Source organism: Aulonocara stuartgranti, assembly GCF_965226115.1.
Source record: "Aulonocara stuartgranti genome assembly, chromosome: 16".
In the NCBI taxonomy this organism is placed as follows: domain Eukaryota; kingdom Metazoa; phylum Chordata; class Actinopteri; order Cichliformes; family Cichlidae; genus Aulonocara; species Aulonocara stuartgranti.
Genome location: NC_138952.1, coordinates 8,122,769 through 8,141,707, shown reverse-complemented (window position 1 = coordinate 8,141,707; position 18,939 = coordinate 8,122,769). Strand labels below are relative to the sequence as shown.

Here is an 18,939-nt window from a genome sequence, read left to right as displayed (position 1 = left end):
TTCATCTGTCTTTCTGGGACGTTTGGGTTGATCAACCTGCAGCCGGGTGCTTTTTTGCACTAACAAAAAGAATGATATGAGCAAAACACACTAATCTGTTAGAGGTTTAATTTGCTGCAAATACAAGAAAGAAAGGACAATTGATAGCCGATACAGGGATTAAATGTGAACATTTACAAAAATATCTTTAAACAATGTTTCAGCATGAAAACTGATAAAAGACGTCTGAGGGAGAAGGGTTAGTCCGACTGCTCTGAAGCAGGAAGTTCATGGGATTAAAGTAGGAGGGGGAGGATCCAAGGCTCAGCGGGAGAACTGCCTTCGGTCGCTCTTTCCTTTGTTCACGTGTTTGAAAATTTTCGATTTCTGCACGTTTTTGGACTTCTGGTATCCAAAACCACCGCCGCCACCTCGCTTCTGCAGCTTGGCTCCTTTACTGCTGTGCACGTCTGAAGAGAAACATTTAATTAAGGAGAACATCTTTCTTTTTAAAAATGATCCTCTCTATTGGAGAGCTACAACCTTTTACATGAACGTGCAATTCTGTAACATTCAGATGTTTTCAAGCATAATGAATAAAAACAAGCAGCAAAGGATACTGAGATCAACATATGGAGGAACTTTGAATCCAAATGAGAGCGCCACCATGGGGAGGTTCAGGGTGTTGATGTTGTAGATCTGTTTGAGCGAGTGGGAATCATAAGCCCTCACGTAGGACTTGTAGGCCTCCTGGGCAGACTTGTGGAGGTAGTAGTTCTTTTCGATAAGTTTCTCCAGCTGAGGGAGGACAGAGTTCAAGTCACAAAACTGCCTTTGCTATCTGAGGCATTGCTGAGTGTAAACCGCACGTTAATTCTCACCTGAGACTGGATGTCGGAGATTTTACTCCAGGAAAATTCAAACTCACTCAGTGGGACCTAGATGAGATAAAGCAGATAATGCAGACTTTAAAGAAAACTAATCAACACAAAAAAGGGACAATCAGTGTCTATGAATATCTTTTCATTGGCATGTCCTATTTTTTCCATTAAAAACATTAAAACAGGAGGTCCCCAAATCAGAGCCCTGTGGGACACCACAGCACAGTGGGAGGATTTAGATACAAAACCTTCAACAGTGACTATAAAACTATATGTGATGTAAAATTTAAAGGCAAATCCTGCTTAAAAGTCTGTATGTGTTCGTACAACTGAAATGACCAGGCAGGTGGTCAGCTCACCTTGGCCTGTTTGAGGAACCGCAGGAAGCCGAGTTCTTCTGGCCGCAGGATGAGGAGGGCGTGGCCTCGACCATCGATGCCTCTGGCAGTCCGACCCACCCTGTGGATGTACTCCTGTGGGAGAAAAATCAACCTTAAGATTAGTCCTGTTCTGGGAATTTTTGATCAAACTCAATAATTTAACATGACAAACTAATGCTGCATATGCAATAAAAAAAACCCCAAAAACTTATTGACCTTGGGGTCATCTGGAGGGTCGTACTGCACGATCCAGTCCACCTCGGGGATGTCCAGCCCTCGAGCTGCCACGTCTGTGCACAGCAGGATGCCGGAGTCAGCGTTGCAGAACTGGAAGAAGGTGGTGGTACGTTTGGTCTGCTTTTGTTTGCCCTGCGAAATGATACAAAGCAAAGGAACGCTCAGAACAGCTGCAGCTGCAGGTCAACATCTGCTCACCGTCACCCTTCAAATATCAAAGGATAAAATAAAACAAAAGAAAAACCATTTGCTTCTAACATCAGCCAACTTATTTTTCACAGGTACAACCAAAGAACTTTAACTTTTAGAGGCTCAGTTTTTTTGACCACTTGTATATTTAGATAAGATTCATGTAAGCTGCGTCTGGAGAACTTACGTGGATGGCCATGACGGGCAGGTCGATGTAGTTGAGCAGTTCATAGTGGAATTTCACAGACATGCAGGAAGAGAAGAAGACCATCAGCTTCTTCTTGCGGTTCTTCTTCAGGAAGGTGAAAAGCAGCAGGAAGCGCTTCTCTGATGGACACACCACATAGCCCTGAAACAGGAGAGAGAGAGAGAGAGAGAGAGAGAGATCACTGCATCAGCAACGAGAAAGAAGACTGAGTTCTAGCTGTTTCTGTGATTTCAGACCATCTAGTAAAACTGATGTGATTTCATGAAATACTGAAAGGATTTCAGTAAAAAGGATGAAAGGGAAACTGGCTTCTTTGGATTTGGCCTGTATGCAACAGTTTATGACTGAGTACCTGCTCGAGGCCGTCAACTGTGGCCTTGTCTTTGTTGTCGTCCACCCCGACATACAAGGGCTCCTTTTTCAGGGAGATGCGAGCCAAGTCCTCCACCTTCCTTGTCTGAGTGGCTGAAAACAGCATCGTCTGCCTCCGCTCTGAGAAACATCAAAGAGAGAAAGTAAACAGAACAGGTGAGAGGGTTTAACAACACCTGGAGTTTTAAGGACTCTCTCAGGATATTTTACACTCAGGGTTAGGATTTGATCCAAGATCAGCTAATCCTGGTAACACTGGTCTGGTTTTTTCAGCTCTTCAAAGCCAATGACAGATGTTTGAGGGTTGTGACGATGTTCGGAATTTTTTTGCTGAATTAAAAATGAATTAAACTAAAAGCACGCGCTTAGGGCAGTGGAGAGCTCATTTACTGTTTCAGAGAAAGCCAAGGCACATCAAAGAAATGAGAATAAAACATTTACAATACAAGTCTTTATAAAACAGGAAGCTGCTTCATGTCACAGGTTAGTGGTCAGTTTTTTAAATACAAAAACAGGAAACCCCACATTTCTCTTTATTTACATGTGATTCACTTCCTCTTTTAGAGTCATCGTTGTATTTTTACTCAGTTGTATATAGTATTTGTATTCTATTTTTATCTTATTGTATATTTATTTTTATTTTATTCTACTGTATATAGTATTTTATTTTATTCTATTCTATTCTGTACAGTTGTGTACTGTATTTATTCTTATTGTATTCTAATTTTTGCCTCATAACTTTTGCACTGTCCACTTCCTGCTGTGACAAAACAAATTTCCCACGTGTGGGACTAATAAAGGTTATCTTATCTTATCTTAAAAGAAGCAGCACCTCTCTCTCAAAACTACGATTGGTGTTACGCCAAAAGGTCACGATGACACATTATTGGCTCTACCTGAAACATTTTTTTTTTAACTGGACTGATTCCACAGTGTTTGATGTCACTAAGGTCCATGATTTAAATACGTTTAGACTGAACAAAAATGCTCATGAGTTGGTTTTACTTTGCTGCTTTGGAAATCAAAACGCTTCTTCAAAGAACTAAAAGTTTTTTGTGCCAAATCATCAACTAAATCAATGTTCATAAATTTCTCACTATTGGGTTTATTGATACTTTCACTGATACATACTCGGCAGCAGTTTGATGATCTGCTTTAGCTCCTCCTCGAAGCCCACCTCCAGGATCCGGTCGGCCTCATCGATAATCAGACACTGCAGGTTCTTGTACATGAAGCCGGACGTGTTCTGTAGATGTGGAACAAGCCACTCAGACGGTGTTCTTCTTAAAGTATTAAAAATGAGAATGAAGAACAGAGAACTTTGTTTCTGCTCACCTGCAGGTGGTCCAGCAGGCGTCCGGGTGTGGCTACCACGATGTTGACGCCGTTGGCGAGCTTCTGGGCCTCAGCTGAGCGGTTGCTCCCTCCCATGATCAGACCGTAAGTGTGCACGTGGTGCGTCATCAGCTCCTTCAGCACGCCGTAGGTCTGCATGGCCAGCTCGCGTGTAGGAGACAGGATGATGACGCCGGTGCCTGAGATGAAAGAGAGCAGTTACAGAGTTAGCGAGTGAGAAAGAGGAGGATGAAGCTAAGCAGGAGACGAGGAGACTCAGACGGCAGCTCACCATTCCTGGGCATGAACTTGAGTTTGTAGATGAGCTCGATGCACGGAATGAGGAAGGCCAGAGTTTTACCGCTGCCTGTCTTTGCCGCAGCCAGGACATCCCTGCAGAGTGGAGCAAACGATTTCATGTTATTCCGCCGCCTCGGCTGAGCAGCTCAGAGTCTAAGTGGACAACCAACCCACCTTCCCTCCAGCAGAGGGCGGATGCTTTTGTGCTGGATCTCGGTCATGTGCTCGAAGCCCATGCCCTTCACTCCCTTCAGCGTGTTCTCGCTAACTATACTGGCGAGAGAGGCAAAGGATGTGTCCTCGAACGCCCCTGAAACAGACGGAGAATTGTGGATTTTTCATATTACATCATGGTTTGATTATGCACAGGTTTATAGTGCTTCTGCCATGAATGTATTTAGTACAATACTTGAATGTCATCATAAAAAGACATAAGATAAAAGCAGTTGTGAGGTTTTGCTGACTGACCAGACTAGAAACAGTCTCAAAGATCAACTTCTTCCAGTGATCCAGGAGCAATTTGGTGACATTCTGTGCAATTTCCAGCATTACGGTGCCCCATGTCACAAGGCAAAGTGACTCAGAGGTCATTAGATTAACATAGTCTGATCCAGAATCTACGCTCAGTCCTTAAAAAACAGATGGACATGCAGAACAAGGCAGGAGTGGATCTCCACCAGGAGCTGATCTGTTTATTTACAAATACACAATGTTTGCCGCCTAATGATTTAAATTGTTTCCCAACAAGTTAAAGCCGTTTTACCCTGTACGAATGAAAGACCTTGCAGATTTTTTTTTTATTATCATTTAATAATTAATATCTCTATTATTATCCTTGGGCAAGATACTAACCCCATGTTTGCCTACTGGTGGTGGTCAGAGGGCCCGGTGGCGCCAGTGTCCGGCAGCCTCGCCTCTGTCAGTGCGCCCCAGGGCAGCTGTGGCTACAATGTAGCTTGCCATTGCCAGTGTGTGAATGTGTGTGTGAATGGGTGAATGACTGAATGTAGTGTAAAGCGCTTTGGGGTCCTTAGGGACTGAGTAAAGCGCTATACAAATGCAGGCCATTTACTATTCACTTGAAACTGACCAAAGAAAAAATTATTTTCTCTTCTGTTTGTGTTCTTCTATAAATCTTGAAGCTTTTGACTGGTCAGAATTAAGATTTTAGTTTCTTATAAATACTGTTTATTTTATTTGAAAACACATTTACAGTACATTTATCATTTTCCAGTAGAAAATAAATAATATTCAAGTCAAGAGTAACCTCAACTTCACTTGGGAGCAAAAAGGAATCTTTAAGCTTGACAGTGGTTTTAGTGATTTGAATTATTATATTATTATATTATAATATTGTGATATAGTTATTGACTAAGATGTAAAAATTGTGATACAATTTTTCTTCCATATCAGCAAGCCCAAGCTGAACAGGTGTAAGGAAGTGTCCAGTGTGTATTATAAACAGAGCAGAGATACGGTTTGATTCAGCGTGTCCTTACAGTCGTTCCTGTCAGAGGCGTCACTAAAGACGCCGCCCACAAAGACCACCGTAAGAGTTTCTGTATGCCTCAGCTGACACCCGGCTCATGATGGAAGCAGCGACCGGGCAACACATGAAGGCAGCACGGCAGAGCCGGCCTCTCCTGTTAACCGCCTCATATGCAATTAACCTGATTCACTCAGTACCTGTGAGTCCACACGGCAGCTCAGGCTCATCTTCCTCCTCTTCTTGTGGTTTGTCAGCAGCTGCATCTCCATTGTCATCTGCTACTTCTTCCTCCTCCGTGTCCTCCTCCCCATTTTCTTCTTCTTTTGCAGTTTTGCTCTTTTTCACGGCTTCAATCAGAACACGGACATTAACCGAAGCACCAACAAAGTAAACTTGAGTGTGTTACCCGTATAAAGGGCTCTGTTTTTACCTGGAGGTTCAGCACCCTCAGCCAGCTGCTTCCTTTTCGCTTTCTTCTTCATCTGAGTTTCCTCTGTGCTGGTCCCTTCCACTGGTCCCTCTTCCTCCTCCTGATTCTTCTTCTTCTTCTGTTTCTTCTTTAGCTCTCTGGGTACCTCCTCCTGGAGGCCGTTTGAGCTCACCGTCAGACTCACTGGAAGTATGATCAAAGTTTGTTGCTAATAAACCCCAAAGGAAAACTCTGGAAGCCTGGTTAGCACTAAATTGTTTTGTATACTAATCTTTTGAGCTAGTATGCGGCGAAATGCGCATGCAGTTGTGTAGCAGAGAAAATATACCTGCATGCGCAGCTACAGTGAACCCAAACTCAGATTTAAACCTTAGAAGAGTAAAAAAAGTTAGAAACGGACCAGGGAAGAGCGCTACCTGTTAGCTTAGCCTGCGACATCAGCGTTTACCTAGCCATCAAACACTCACCATCTTCTCCTTCTTCTCCATCTTCTCCTGTTACTTCGTCTTCCCGCTTCTTCTTCTGCAATTTGCGCTCTCTGTCCTTCTCGTTTCGCTTCTGGATCTTCTTTCGGAGAAGCTTCATCTGGAGGTCCGCCATGGTTACCGAGAACACGGCGCACACGTGTGTATGTGAATGACGCTCAGGACCCCTCAGTGGAACAGAGACAGATAGCGGCCCGCAGCGCCTGACTGAAAATCAAAAAGGACCCCGCGTGCTGTGAAAACAACCGAGATAATGCCTAAAAGAAAAGACACCTGAACACGGGAAAAATAATGAAATAAAGATAATCAACACTGAAGTGTGGAGTAATAATCATTAAATAATATGAAACATTTAAGGCACTACAGTTAGGGTACTAAAACACATTATCAGCAAGCTTTACTTATAAATCACCAAAAACTTTTTTCCCCGTTTTCTCATTTTTTTTTTTGTTTTTACAATTTTTAATTGATTTTATTATTTATTTTTAAATAAACAAATAAGATATATTCTTTTGTGGTAGGAAGTTTGCATACATTGATGGAAATGAATGTATGCACAAATGACTGAAGACGCTATTAAGAAAAAATAAATAAATACATTTTAAAAATTAAATTTCTTTAATGTTAATTTTGCAGGGTGGAAATGCTGGAATAATAAATTAGTCTTGAAATACTGTTTTAGGATTAAGGTAGAAATTTGCCTTTTTAAAAAGTATAAGCATAAATTTGGGGTTTAATTTGCAGTCCTGTTAGTTCAGGAGGAGCTGTGACTTACAGATCCTTTCCAAATAATTAGGATATCATGGAAGAGTTTGGTTATTTCCATAATTCTATTCAAAACAATAAACTTTCATAGATTATAGATTCAGGGCCCACAACTTAAACGATTTCAAGTGCTTATTTGTACATAATTTGGGCTTCCAGCTCATAAAACCCACAAAAACAGGATTTCAAAAAATTAGAATACTGTGAAGACATCAGCCCAAATTTTACAGGGCATGAATGTTTTAAACGGAGTTTCACACATAACTCATCTACTAACCTGAAAGCACCTGCACAGGTTTCCCCAGGTGTCATTAAATCGCTTCACTCAGTCACTTTTTTTTTTCCTGCAAAAAATGAGACGTTAATGGTGAGGTCTTCACAGCATTCAAATTTTTTGAAATCCTGTTTTCGTGGGTTTTATGAGCTGGAAGCCCAAATTATGTACAAATAAACACTACTTGAAGTACTTGAAATCATTTAAGTTGTGGGCTCTGAATCTATAATCTATGAAAGTTTAATGTTTTGAATAGAATTATGGAAATAAACTTTTCCATGATATTTGAATTTTTGGGAAAGGGTCTGTGGTGGGTTTCCATGCTTCCATCTGCAGGACAGGGGGGGAAACTGCAAATATTTCCTCATAAATCCATCACAGCTGTGTTTAGAGCTGGACAGGTTACTAATCCATAAAGAAAAGGGCCAACAAGGCTGAAAACAAGAGATTCTTTATTCACAACAGAAAATCCAAACAAGATTCAGACAAGTTTTTTTTTCTTCTTTTAGCTGGGTAACAAAGAGAGCTGCCTTGTGTTTAAAGCTAATTTCCTCATCTTATTCAGTTTTCTGAATGAAGACCATCCAAAAGTTCAACTACAGGCTTATAAACATTTACTTTGCAAAGGCAGAGATGTGTCTTTAGTTTAAATTCTAGCTATGGTGGCCCTGAGGTGAAAGATCCAAAAATAAAAGAAAAACTAGAAAAAAAATGACAGCCTTCTCTTCCATCCCTCCAAACCCTGCTCATCTTGCCCCGACAGACTCTCAAGTCAGTCCATGGCTAAAGGCTCATCTTCAATCTTTACTAAATCTGGCTCCCCATCTTTTTTAATCTCAAACACCTGAAGAATAACCTGAGGCCCGTTTGCGCTCAACCCCTCTGCTGACTGCCCTGGATCGACAGGTGGTGCTAACTGACTCCTGGACACCCTCCTATTCTCCTCCCGCCTCTGCGACCTGCTTCCAGTCCTATGCCCTTTGTTCCTCCTCTTCCTCAGAAGCCTCTGGCTCCAGGAGATGTTTGAATACAGCTGCAGAGGATTGCAGCAGCTTTGCGTGCCATTCCCAGTCACTGAGGATGGCGCTTGAACACACCGCCTCCGCATGTCCTCCTCCACCGCTTTGAACACCAGGTCTGTGATGTCTCTGCGGAGCCTCATAAGCAGCACAGGGTCTTCAACCTGCCGCATGTCAGCCAGCATGACCTCAGCAAACTGGTTGAGGACGTCGTGTTTGGGTGCCGTTTTAACAGGTTGATTGTCTTCATCGCGATGATGCGGACAACTCAGAGACACGACCTCTGTGACCCGAGGCTGTGGACACTGAAGTGGGGCGAAGCTCGGGGCAGAGTCCATAGACTGGGGCTCATCCAAGTCTTGGCCACCTCCATCTGCATCCAGCTGGCTGCTTACTGAGCTGCTCATCTCCTGATCAATGTTCCCCTCAGTCTTCAACTCCTCTTCATCCTTCTCATTATGATCCACAAAGTTGTCCGCCTGCAAACAAAACAAACAAACAAAAAAAAACATGCAGTTTAGAGGATTTATAGATATATAGATAAAGCTACCCTGTGATGATGACAGCGTCAGTCGCTATGGAGCAGGCTATCAGTCCGAGCTGTCCAGCTGTATCCTCCTTTTATGCTGTTCAATAGGCTACTGAAGTTTAAACTTTTTAAAATTATGCAAAATTGCAAAACTCTTAGCTATGTCTCTAATAAAACCTCTGTAACTTTGCTCTGTTTCACTTCAGCAGCATCAGGCAATGTTCATATGTTGATTAATGGTTTTCTTTCGTTTTTGATCTACTGCACACAGAATATTTTTATAAAATCCCAGGCCAGGAAAGTCGCCTTCACGTTTTTCTGTGTTTTATCCTCAGTTACTTTGACACAAAGGCATCTTCTATGATGCTTACACCTTTGATAAAGTCTCGCAAGTGTCATCTTTCTTTTTACAGAAATAAAAATATGGAAATGTACAGATGCATGATCTGAATTGTAATATTTCTGACTGGGGCAAATTTTCCCCCGATTCCTCGATTCGAGACCTTGTGAATCGGATTGATTCTAGAAATCAGTGACGATACCCAGCACCATTGATTACCTCTAACTGAGACTTGTGTGAAAACCTCTGCACAAAGTTTCATGATTCAAAGCCGTGTAGACTTGCTAGCATCTGCCTACTGGGAACGAACCCTCCTGGGTAGCGTTCTTCTGCCAGATTTGTTGAAAAGAATTTCCTCTTCCTACCTGCAAGCAGCCTTTCAGAAAATGAGTCGTTTGAGAGAAGAAGAACAAGCTGCAAAATTGTTTTTATATCTGACCCTGAAAAACTAGTTCAATTATTTAATTCTTACAGGCATTACTATTTTGACTCATTATTATCAGGATGTCCTCAAAACTCCTTGAATTTAATCATTAATTATTATTAATATCTGGCACTCTTTCACAGTGCGTCTTTTGTCCTGTCTCCTTCTCCTCAGCCAGCTCCCTCTCCCCTCCCTTAGCCTAGTTCTTCCAGTTAAAAAGGACAATTTCCTCCCCACTGTCACCAAGTGCTTGCTCATAGAGGGTAGTCTGAATCTTGTTGTTTCTTTCTAATATTAAAAGAAATAAAATGGCTTTGCAAACACATCAGACCCAGAACAACTTAAGTACTTATTTTGAATTGAATATTTGCGCTCCACCATCTGAGAAACTATCCGGTTTCGATGTTCATTTGCTGTTCAATGCAGCGGGAGGTCGTCTGCTGCATTTATCAGTTTTGCTGTTGACTATGTTTCAGTTAAAGTCCTTAAAACTATATTAAAACATTTAAAGGCAAAAATGTAAAATGCTAAAAAAATGCTTGATCATTCTCATGAAGTCTTCCAAAAATTTCACATTAGACACAGCCCTCTGAGTTATTCTAAATATAAAGGACTTGCTGCTGCAACTTTAACGTCTCCCCCCCCCAATTTTCTCACCGATTGATGTTGTTATTTCTTTAAACTGTGATAAGGACCTTCTTTAATATTTAGGAAATGTATTTTTCTCTTTGCAGACTTACCAGAGATGAATATCCTTTCCTGCGAACTATGTAAGGCCTCAAGAAACAGAGTTTCTCCCTCAGCTTCTCCTGCTGTCCAGCGCTCAGCTTCTCCTGCTCTCCAGCGCACAGCTTCTCCTGCTCTCCAGCGCTCAGCTTCTCCTGCTCTCCAGCGCTCAGCTTCTCCTGCTCTCCAGCGCTCAGCTTCTCCTGCTCTCCAGCGCTCAGCTTCTCCTGCTCTCCAGCGCTCAGCTTCTCCTGCTCTCCAGCGCTCAGCTTCTCCTGCTCTCCAGCGCTCAGCTTCTCCTGCTCTCCAGCGCTCAGCTTCTCCTGCTCTCCAGCGCACAGCTTCTCCTGCTCTCCAGCGCTCAGCTTCTCCTGCTCTCCAGCGCTCAGCTTCTCCGGGTGATACAGCACCCTCCCGTACTGTGTCCGCAGAGACCTGGTCCTCCTCTCCACATCAGACACTGGAGAAAACACGAGACACATGCAGTCGTGAGAGTGCCTAACGGTGCATACTTGTTATGGTAAATAAGAATAACTTTATTTATCCCGAGGGAAATTCTTTTGTCATGTACATGCTCAAAGTAGCAGGAGAGCCAGAGGAACAGATAAATAAGATATACACAATAAGAATAGTAGTGCAAATGCGATAAATGCGATTCTTCTTACTGAATCGAGTTTGAATGAGTCACTCACCAAGATGAATCGGATTTTTTGAGTCAGTTGCCTAGAGAGTGCAAAAGTTTTTACATTTTCACTCAAACTTAATTTGTTTCTCTTTTCATATATATCCATAAGCAACTATTTTTATAAAGCATTAAAAAAAATTAAGATTTCTAAAGGGAACATATATTTTTATATTATTAGTATTTTCCTCAGATGTGTCAAATATATATTTTCTCATCTAAATGTCCACAGAGCTGTGAGCCAGGGGGCGGTAATGCGCCTTAACATTGGTGGCCAACCAAGAAGAAGAAGCTGTGAGCCACAAGGGAGAGGGTGAGTGAATGGCTGTGTCCCAATTAAGGGACCGCACGCTTGAAGTACGCATTTTGAGTGCGATTATGTCACCGCCACGCGACGACGGCTGTCCCAATTTGAAGTGTACTTCAAATGCATACTCCAAATGCACCATCGATTTCCCCAAATATCAAGCGTGGTCCGGTGCACGCTTCGTGGTCCCATATATCCCACAATTCATAGCACGGCGGTGGGTAGGGCTGCTCAATTAATCGAATTTTAATCACGATTACGATCTGGGCTTTCAACGATCATTAAAAATGACTGAGCCGATTATTAGCCCCTCCCTCATTTATCCGCGACACCTTAAAGGCCAGTCCGTGAAAATATTGTCGGGCATAAACCGGTCCGTGGCGCAAAAAAGGTTGGAGACCGCTGATTAAGAGGACCCGAGGGAAGCTCGGAAAGCTAAGCAGAAGTTATTTGGAGAGGAGAGTGACTGCCGTTGGTTGAAAAGAGAGTTTAAAAAAAAAAACTTCAGTGGTGTTGCACACTATTTTATATTATTTTTTAAAGTCATTGTTAACCCTTTAAATCCGGTCAGAGCAGCACGCTCCGTTTTGTGTAACTACTTTTAAATCCCTGTAGAATCTGAACCACGTAAGCTAGCGCAATAATTTGTTTTGCATATGAAACCGGAGGAGTTGTACTTACAACTTATGCCATCAGCTTGTCCTCGGTCACGGTTTCCTTCCACATATAGCTTTGCAAAAATTGCATAAAAAGCGCTTGCAGGAACAAAAACATAATATTCCAGAAACACGCTTTGCCGATCCGATCAGCTGTTCATAACACTTCCCACAGTGAAACAGATGTCAGCGCGAACTGTCTCATGTCCGCCATTTCCTGGCCGAAACCGGAAGTGACGTCATTTTCGCGGAAATGTAGTTTTTTACTTGTAGACCTTAAAAGCCTATACTGGTCATGTTTGACTTTTCTGAATAGTTTCTGGGATGCTTAGAACTCGAATTGCACTGCTGGAAATAGTTTATTTTGATGCATCTGCTGTTTTCTTTGCAAATTTGCATCATAGGATTGTTTTTTTTGTTTTACCTGCAGTGTATATAAAAATTGGTGTATCTCCAAAATAAAACTATGAAGACACTCAAAATAAATTTCCTGTTGTTGTAAACTATTTTTTGCAACTTTTTTGTATTTAAAGTTTTGAAGGATAAGCCTCTTAAATTTCTCCAAGTAGAAATATATGTAAAAAAAACAAAACAAAAACGATTTTCAATTTTTTGTAGTTTATTGCACTTTTTTGCAATTAATGTAGTTACTATGGACTTAATGCATACATATTATTAAAATATGGGCTATAACAGTTATTTAGCAACTTGAAATGCTCCCACAAATGGCACTACAACATGTAAAAAAATAATATAAGCTCTGGCGGACTTGGTTCTATAGTAGGTCTTAAAGGGTTAAATAAATATCGTCAAATAATCGCGATCTCAATTTCAGTGAAAATAATCGTGATTATCATTTTTGCCATAATCGAGCAGCCCTAGCGGTGGGTGTGGATAATTTTGCCGCAAAATACGGCAGAAGGGAGAGGCCGAAGAGTGAACTGTCAAAAGTAAGTACAGAATATCATGTCACTTATATATGTGCAAATGTTTAATAATGAAGAACATTAAAACATTACTGTTGGCCACAGGTCGGCAAAGTTATGTGACATTAGTGATGTTTGTACTTTCAGCGTTTACTTGGTTTTAAAGCCTCTACACACACACACATACATACACACATACAGTTGACCTTAATCTTACAGAGAATGTGATGATTTTATGGATAATTAAAGTCAGTCATGTATCCACAAACACAACAAGCTGAAAGTCCGTGATGCTGCTCGGTTTGCAGTCCTGAATATCACAGCACAAGCAGGATTCACCGCACTGTTAATGTTAGCTATGTTATATTGCTGCCTCTGTTCGGTGGTGTCGAGCCAAACGGACTTTAACGTGTGTTTGAACGAGCTGACGGTTTACTCGTTAAGCACATCATCTGTGAGGCTTTGCACCCCTGATGATCCACCAGGATAAACTCAGCAGTGTGTGAGGAAGAGGAGGAGGAAGAGCCAGCAGCAGCTGACAGACGGAGAGAATAGACCGACTGAAACAAGTTTAATATTCAGAAACCTAAAGTATGTATCAGCAGCAGAATGGACCTAAAAATAAATGTTTGTTTCAGTTCTATGAAGCTTTGAGTATTTTGGATTAGTAGCACTGCTGTGTTTGTTGCATCATATTGTTGTAATTGTTTATATGCTTTATATATTCTGAGGTAAGTTGATCTATAGTGTTACATCATATTCTATATGGATGTTATGTGTTTGTATACTTTCTGCCCAGTTTGACCCATTTAGCAGAAGTCAGCCTGTTTAAGGCTCTGATATCTATTCTGTATGACTTAAGCAGTTATGACGAGGTGTGATTTTCTCACCCAATAAAGGAATATTTAATATATCAGTCTACTCTTCATTCTATCAGAAACAGTTTTCACAGCTTGTACATTTTCCTTTTTACACATATATGTGAGCATTGAGCCAAATGTAATAATGCCAACATATTAAATGAACAATATTTGTCTCTTATGTATAACACATCTATATATACACTGTCAAAGATACTTGTCTTTGAGTGAAGATTTAAGGTGATAGGAAATATAAATAACTGCAACTTGAATCTTTGACCCAGAGTTCAAGCTCACTGCTGTAATATATCCTGTATATTTTATTTTTACATTACCACAGTGAGATGACTTTAGTCTCATGACCAACATTAGCTAGTTGTTATTTACTAACTAATCTTGAAATGACTGTTCAGTACAGAAATGAAACCCAACTATCATGTTTTACAGTCCTGTGGTCTTAGCCTCAGATATTCAACTAATCAAAGTGATGTCATGACAAAAATGAATGACCAACAAAACATTTTTTCTCCTTCATTTAGGACACACAATGCTGTATGTAACGTTTCTCGCAGTTAGTATCATGGTTGCTAGGCAACCTGAGCAGCGCAAAGAGGGCTAGACCGGCCCATTTCACAGGCCTCTCACTTCTGCACTTCTCCTACTTATAGTGTGCATGCTTCAAGCATGCAGACCCTGAATTGGGACACAGCCATCGATTTGTTCATGCTAAGATTCAGCACAGGAAAGGGGGGGGGCCTGAGTGACTCAAATGTTCTGTTAGCATGTTAGCAGAGCGATGCTTCTACTCAGAGTTTGTTCTTACAATTCAGAGCAGAAATGTTTTTGTTAAGAAACTGGCAGTTGTTTCCCCCCCCGCAATTTTTATTATAAGCTAGATATATTTGTACTAATGAAATTAGTTTGCTAACAGCAACAGGGATGAGTCAGTGAATGAGTCAGTTGGGTTTGTGAATCATGATTCACGAGTCAGTAAAGTGCTTCTCGAGTATTGAACGATTCGTTCATGATTCGCACATCACTAGAGCACACACACCGAACGCGACAGAAGCATCAGAATCAGAATACTTTATTGATCCCTGGGGGAAATTATTTATATATACCTATATGAGAACATGCATAAATTAACTGCCTACATTAATTCATTGTAAACATACCTTCTGACTGGGACTTCGCTGCTGCCTCTTCGGGCTGTCTCTGGTCCTCGGGAAGGATGTTCTCCAGGGTCCGCACCATATTGCAGCTAGTCTCCCGCGGGGTGAGGAAGGGGTCCAGAAACCCCATGACCGTGTAGAACCTCCATTTCCTCCCCTTTACTGCTGCAGACCCACTACTCTTCTCCTTAACTACCCTCTTCTCCTTGGAGTATGTGTCCCTGAGGCTCTTCCACTTTCTCCTGCAGATGTCCTCTGAATAAACACATTCTCTTGTTAGCGGAAAGGTATTTGTACATCAGTGGGAAATAGTGGGACAGTAGGCGGGCTTGCTAGCTTTGACGCGGCTTCCCCGGGTCAGTGAAAAAATTTAAAAAGAGAAATTATGGAACTTACCAGGTTGCCCTATATCTTTACATATCTTTCTCCAAGCTAGGTCCTTTTTATTCCTGTCTCGGTAGAAAGCACAGTTGATGTCATACAGCTCTGGGTGGCTGGCTACTGCCTTGATGAGCCTTTCCCACATATTGAATGAAGAACAAATGACTTTGGCTGGACCTGCCCCTTTGAACTAGGCCAGAGCGTCGCGTCACCAGGTTCCTGATTGGTTGTCGTGGCGCGACTTGAAGCTGGGGTCCGGTTTTTTCCAACTTGAGCGGCAGATGCGATAAGCACGAATGCATAAAATGCAGCGTGTATTTTATTTTGCGTCAGTCGCGATACTTGGTCGCGCGAATCAGGCAGAAAGCGATTTCGCAATGCAAATCTACTTGTGAAGTTTAGCGGGACCCCCAGTCGCGCTCCTCGCGCTCCTCCAGTTACTTCTTCTTTTTCTGTATAGGGTTTATTGGCGGTTGGCAAACAGCAAAACGGTGCATTACCACCACCAACTGGTGTGGAGTGTCCTCAGTTGACTTTACATGTAAACCAGAAGCTCTTCTTCTTCTTGACGGAGGCTCGCGAGATGGCGGACTGAGCAGTGGCATCTGTTTGAACCAGTGAGTGTTTTCTACAGTCAATGGTAGAAACCCAGGTACGGGCTGACATCTGACTAAAAAAGGAATACACAGTGGAACATTTCGGATGATGGGACTTTTACCTCAAGACTTTCCTACTCCACCTCCTAAACCTGTTCTTTAAAGCTGTTCATGTGTTCCGTGTTCCAATTGAAAACTAACATTTCTTTTTTTCCCTTTAACACAAGGGAACTTAAAGACTCAATTAAGCATAAAGCTGTTTTCTGTTCTGCAAGGGGCGACAGGCAAATTGTTTTTTTTTCCTCCAGGAAACTCATTCTGAGGAATCTGATGTGAAGTTTTGGTCACAACAATGGGGAGATAAAATTTTTTTTTAATCATGGTACAAACAGGTCTGCTGGGGTTGTTTCAACAGATGTCCTGGTAGGTTTTTGTGCAATATGGCAGACAAAGATGGACATTGGGTTGCCTGTGTGTTAAATACTGATAATACTCTGATTATTTTGATCAATGTTTATGGATTCAACAATGATCAAGAGAATAAGAACCTTTTGTATCAAATTTCTACAGTTATAAAGGAACTTAATACCAAATTCCCCACTGATTATATTGTAGTTGGAGGTGATTTCAATGTGACTCCCGAATGAATGGTTGGATAGATGGCCTTCAAAATTTTCAAGAGAACATAAAAACCCAATATTTGAAATTTTCGCTAATGATACTAAATTAATAGATGTATGGAGATACTTAAACAAAGATGTCAAACAATTCACCTGGCACAAACCTAATGGTCAAAGCAGGTCACGTATTGATTATTGGTTGGTATCCAACTCAATTTTACAATAGGTTAAGGAAACAGTTATCTCTAATGGCCCCATAAGTGACCATTGCACCATTATGCTAAGATTATAAAGCAAAGACCAAAACAACACATTTAAGGATTATTGGAAATTTAAGTCTCAGATGCTGAGAAATGAGGAGTATTGTAATTCTATTAAAAAATAATAATTTTAGATATCCAGAATGACGAAGCCATCAATACACCGATACTCAAATGGGAATATCTTAAATTTAGAATCAGAAAAACCTCAGTCACATTCGGTAAAAAGTTAAACAGACAAAGGAAAGAAGGGGAATCAAACGTAGTAAAAGAACTTATGAATCTTTATGGCAAATTGAACTGGACTGAGGAAAAAAAAGGAAAAATTAACAACTTACAATCTAAATTGGACAAAATATACCTTCATAGAGCCAACGGCACTTATTTGCGATCCAAAGCCAAGTGGATAGAAGAGGGTGAAAAGAACACTGCCTATTTTTGCAATCTAGAAAAACGTAAACAAGAATATAATTCAGTATGTAACCTAATAATCAACGGAGAGGAATGTACAGACCCTAAAAGCATTTCAAATGAAGTATTTACTTTTTACAGTAACCTTTATAAGTCTTCATACTCAGAACAAATTATCACCTCCTTCTTTGACAAAATCAGTATTTGGATTTCAGTAATTGATGATAATTTTAGAGAAATTTGTGATGAAGACCTAACTATAGAAGAATTTGATTTTGCTATCAAGAGCTTGGCATCTGATCGCTCACTGGGACCAGATGGAATAACAACTAATTTCTATAAGCACTTTTGGGAAGATTTAAAATTACTATTATTCAGTAATCAAAAGGAGCTTATGACAACAATGAAAGAAGGAGTTATAAAATTAATTCCAAAACCAGGAAAAGATAAGAAAAAACTAAGTAATCTAAGACCTATAACACTCTTAAATAGGGACTACAAAAGTTTTAGCAACCAGACTAAAAACGGGTATTTCTGAAATAATTAGCCCAACACAATCAGGATTTCTCAAAGGACAGTTGATCCAAAATAATATCCGCTTGGTTTCGGACCTTATCGATTACAATTACCTAATTGAGGATGATGATTTTATGTTGTTCTTGGACTTCCATAAAGCATTTGATTCTATCGAACACACTTTTATTATTAAGACATTTAACCATTTTGGGTTTGGAGATGCATTTCTGCATATGATCACTATGTTATACACTGATATTAATAGTTGTGTTTCTCTTCCAGAAGGCACATGTTCCAGGTTCAGGGTGGAGAGAAGTATCAGGCAGGGCTGCAGCATCTCACCTCTTTTATTCATTGTAGCCACTGAACTACTTGCTATTACTGTCATAAACTCAAACATCAAAGGATTAGACATAAATAACCACAAATTAATAATAAGTCAGCTTTCAGATGATACAACAATATTTCTAAAAAATAAAGAACAAATTCCATTGGCCTTAGATACAATAAAGATCTTTTCTGATGCTTCTGGACTACGCCTGAACCTGGACAAATGTGAACTCATGAGTATCCACAATTGTTCTCACTCTTCTTTGTACGATATACCTGTCAAAAATGAAATCAAATATCTTGGAATTTGGTTAACTAAATGCATGGCTGATAGTGAAGAAAAGAATATTCAGAATACAATTGGCAAATGCAAAATAAACTCTAAACCATTGGCTACAGAGAGATTTAACGTTGTTCGGCAGGATAATGTTAACCAAGGTTGAATCTTTGTCCAGATTAATCTATCCAGCTTATTCCCTAGCCATCCCACCAAGGATTATAAAAGACATCAATAAGGTGAATTTTAATTTCATATAGAAAAATAAACATCACTATATAAGTAACAGGGACTTGATAAAAGACTATGAAGAGGGGGGTTTAAGAGCAATAGATTTTGAAATAATGAATGGCATGTTAAAGATTTATTGGCTTGATCTTTCTTAAAAAATGATAATGAGATCTGGTTCTTGATACCATCTCTTATTTTCAACAGAGTTGGGGGGATCCAATTCCTATTAGTATGCGATTTTGAAATTTCTAAACTGCCCATAAAACTCTCCAAATTTCATCACAAAGTTTTGTTAAATTGGAAATTAATGTTTAAACATAACTTTAGTCTGTCTGTGAAGGTTCTCAGTCAT

The 18,939-nt window shown here is 40.5% G+C and overlaps 2 protein-coding genes across 2 annotated transcripts; both read right to left on the bottom strand.

Moving 5' to 3' along the window:
• Positions 1-91: 91 nt before the first annotated feature.
• Positions 92-6,474, bottom strand: ddx18 (DEAD (Asp-Glu-Ala-Asp) box polypeptide 18). Its single transcript, XM_082508841.1, has 14 exons — positions 6,268-6,474; positions 5,801-5,983; positions 5,568-5,717; positions 4,056-4,191; positions 3,874-3,974; positions 3,582-3,781; positions 3,378-3,492; positions 2,227-2,366; positions 1,854-2,015; positions 1,457-1,609; positions 1,220-1,333; positions 861-917; positions 600-777; positions 92-449 (listed from the first exon to the last, which is right to left on the bottom strand). The coding sequence occupies exons 1-14, from the start codon at positions 6,398-6,400 to the stop codon at positions 304-306; spliced, it is 1,968 nt and encodes a 655-aa protein (XP_082364967.1). The 5' UTR covers positions 6,401-6,474; the 3' UTR covers positions 92-303.
• Positions 6,475-7,759: 1,285 nt separating this feature from the next.
• LOC309691247 (uncharacterized protein) lies at positions 7,760-15,799 on the bottom strand. Its single transcript, XM_082508845.1, has 4 exons — positions 15,362-15,799; positions 14,969-15,220; positions 10,377-10,822; positions 7,760-8,822 (listed from the first exon to the last, which is right to left on the bottom strand). Exons 1-4 carry the CDS (start codon positions 15,489-15,491, stop codon positions 8,097-8,099), a joined length of 1,554 nt encoding a protein of 517 aa, XP_082364971.1. The 5' UTR covers positions 15,492-15,799; the 3' UTR covers positions 7,760-8,096.
• Positions 15,800-18,939: the final 3,140 nt, after the last annotated feature.

Coding starts and splice junctions, on each gene's coding strand:
- ddx18 (XM_082508841.1), bottom strand. CDS start 6,400: ATGGCGGACCTCCAGATGAAGCTTCTCCGAAAGAAGATCCAGAAGCGA. Junction 918..1,219: donor GGTTCCTCAAACAGGCCAAG/GTGAGCTGACCA, acceptor TATCTCATCTAG/GTCCCACTGAGTGAGTTTGA. Junction 778..860: donor TCTCCGACATCCAGTCTCAG/GTGAGAATTAAC, acceptor GTCCTCCCTCAG/CTGGAGAAACTTATCGAAAA.
- LOC309691247 (XM_082508845.1), bottom strand. CDS start 15,491: ATGTGGGAAAGGCTCATCAAGGCAGTAGCCAGCCACCCAGAGCTGTAT. Junction 15,221..15,361: donor TAAAGATATAGGGCAACCTG/GTAAGTTCCATA, acceptor GTGTTTATTCAG/AGGACATCTGCAGGAGAAAG. Junction 10,823..14,968: donor AGCGAAGTCCCAGTCAGAAG/GTATGTTTACAA, acceptor TGTTTTCTCCAG/TGTCTGATGTGGAGAGGAGG.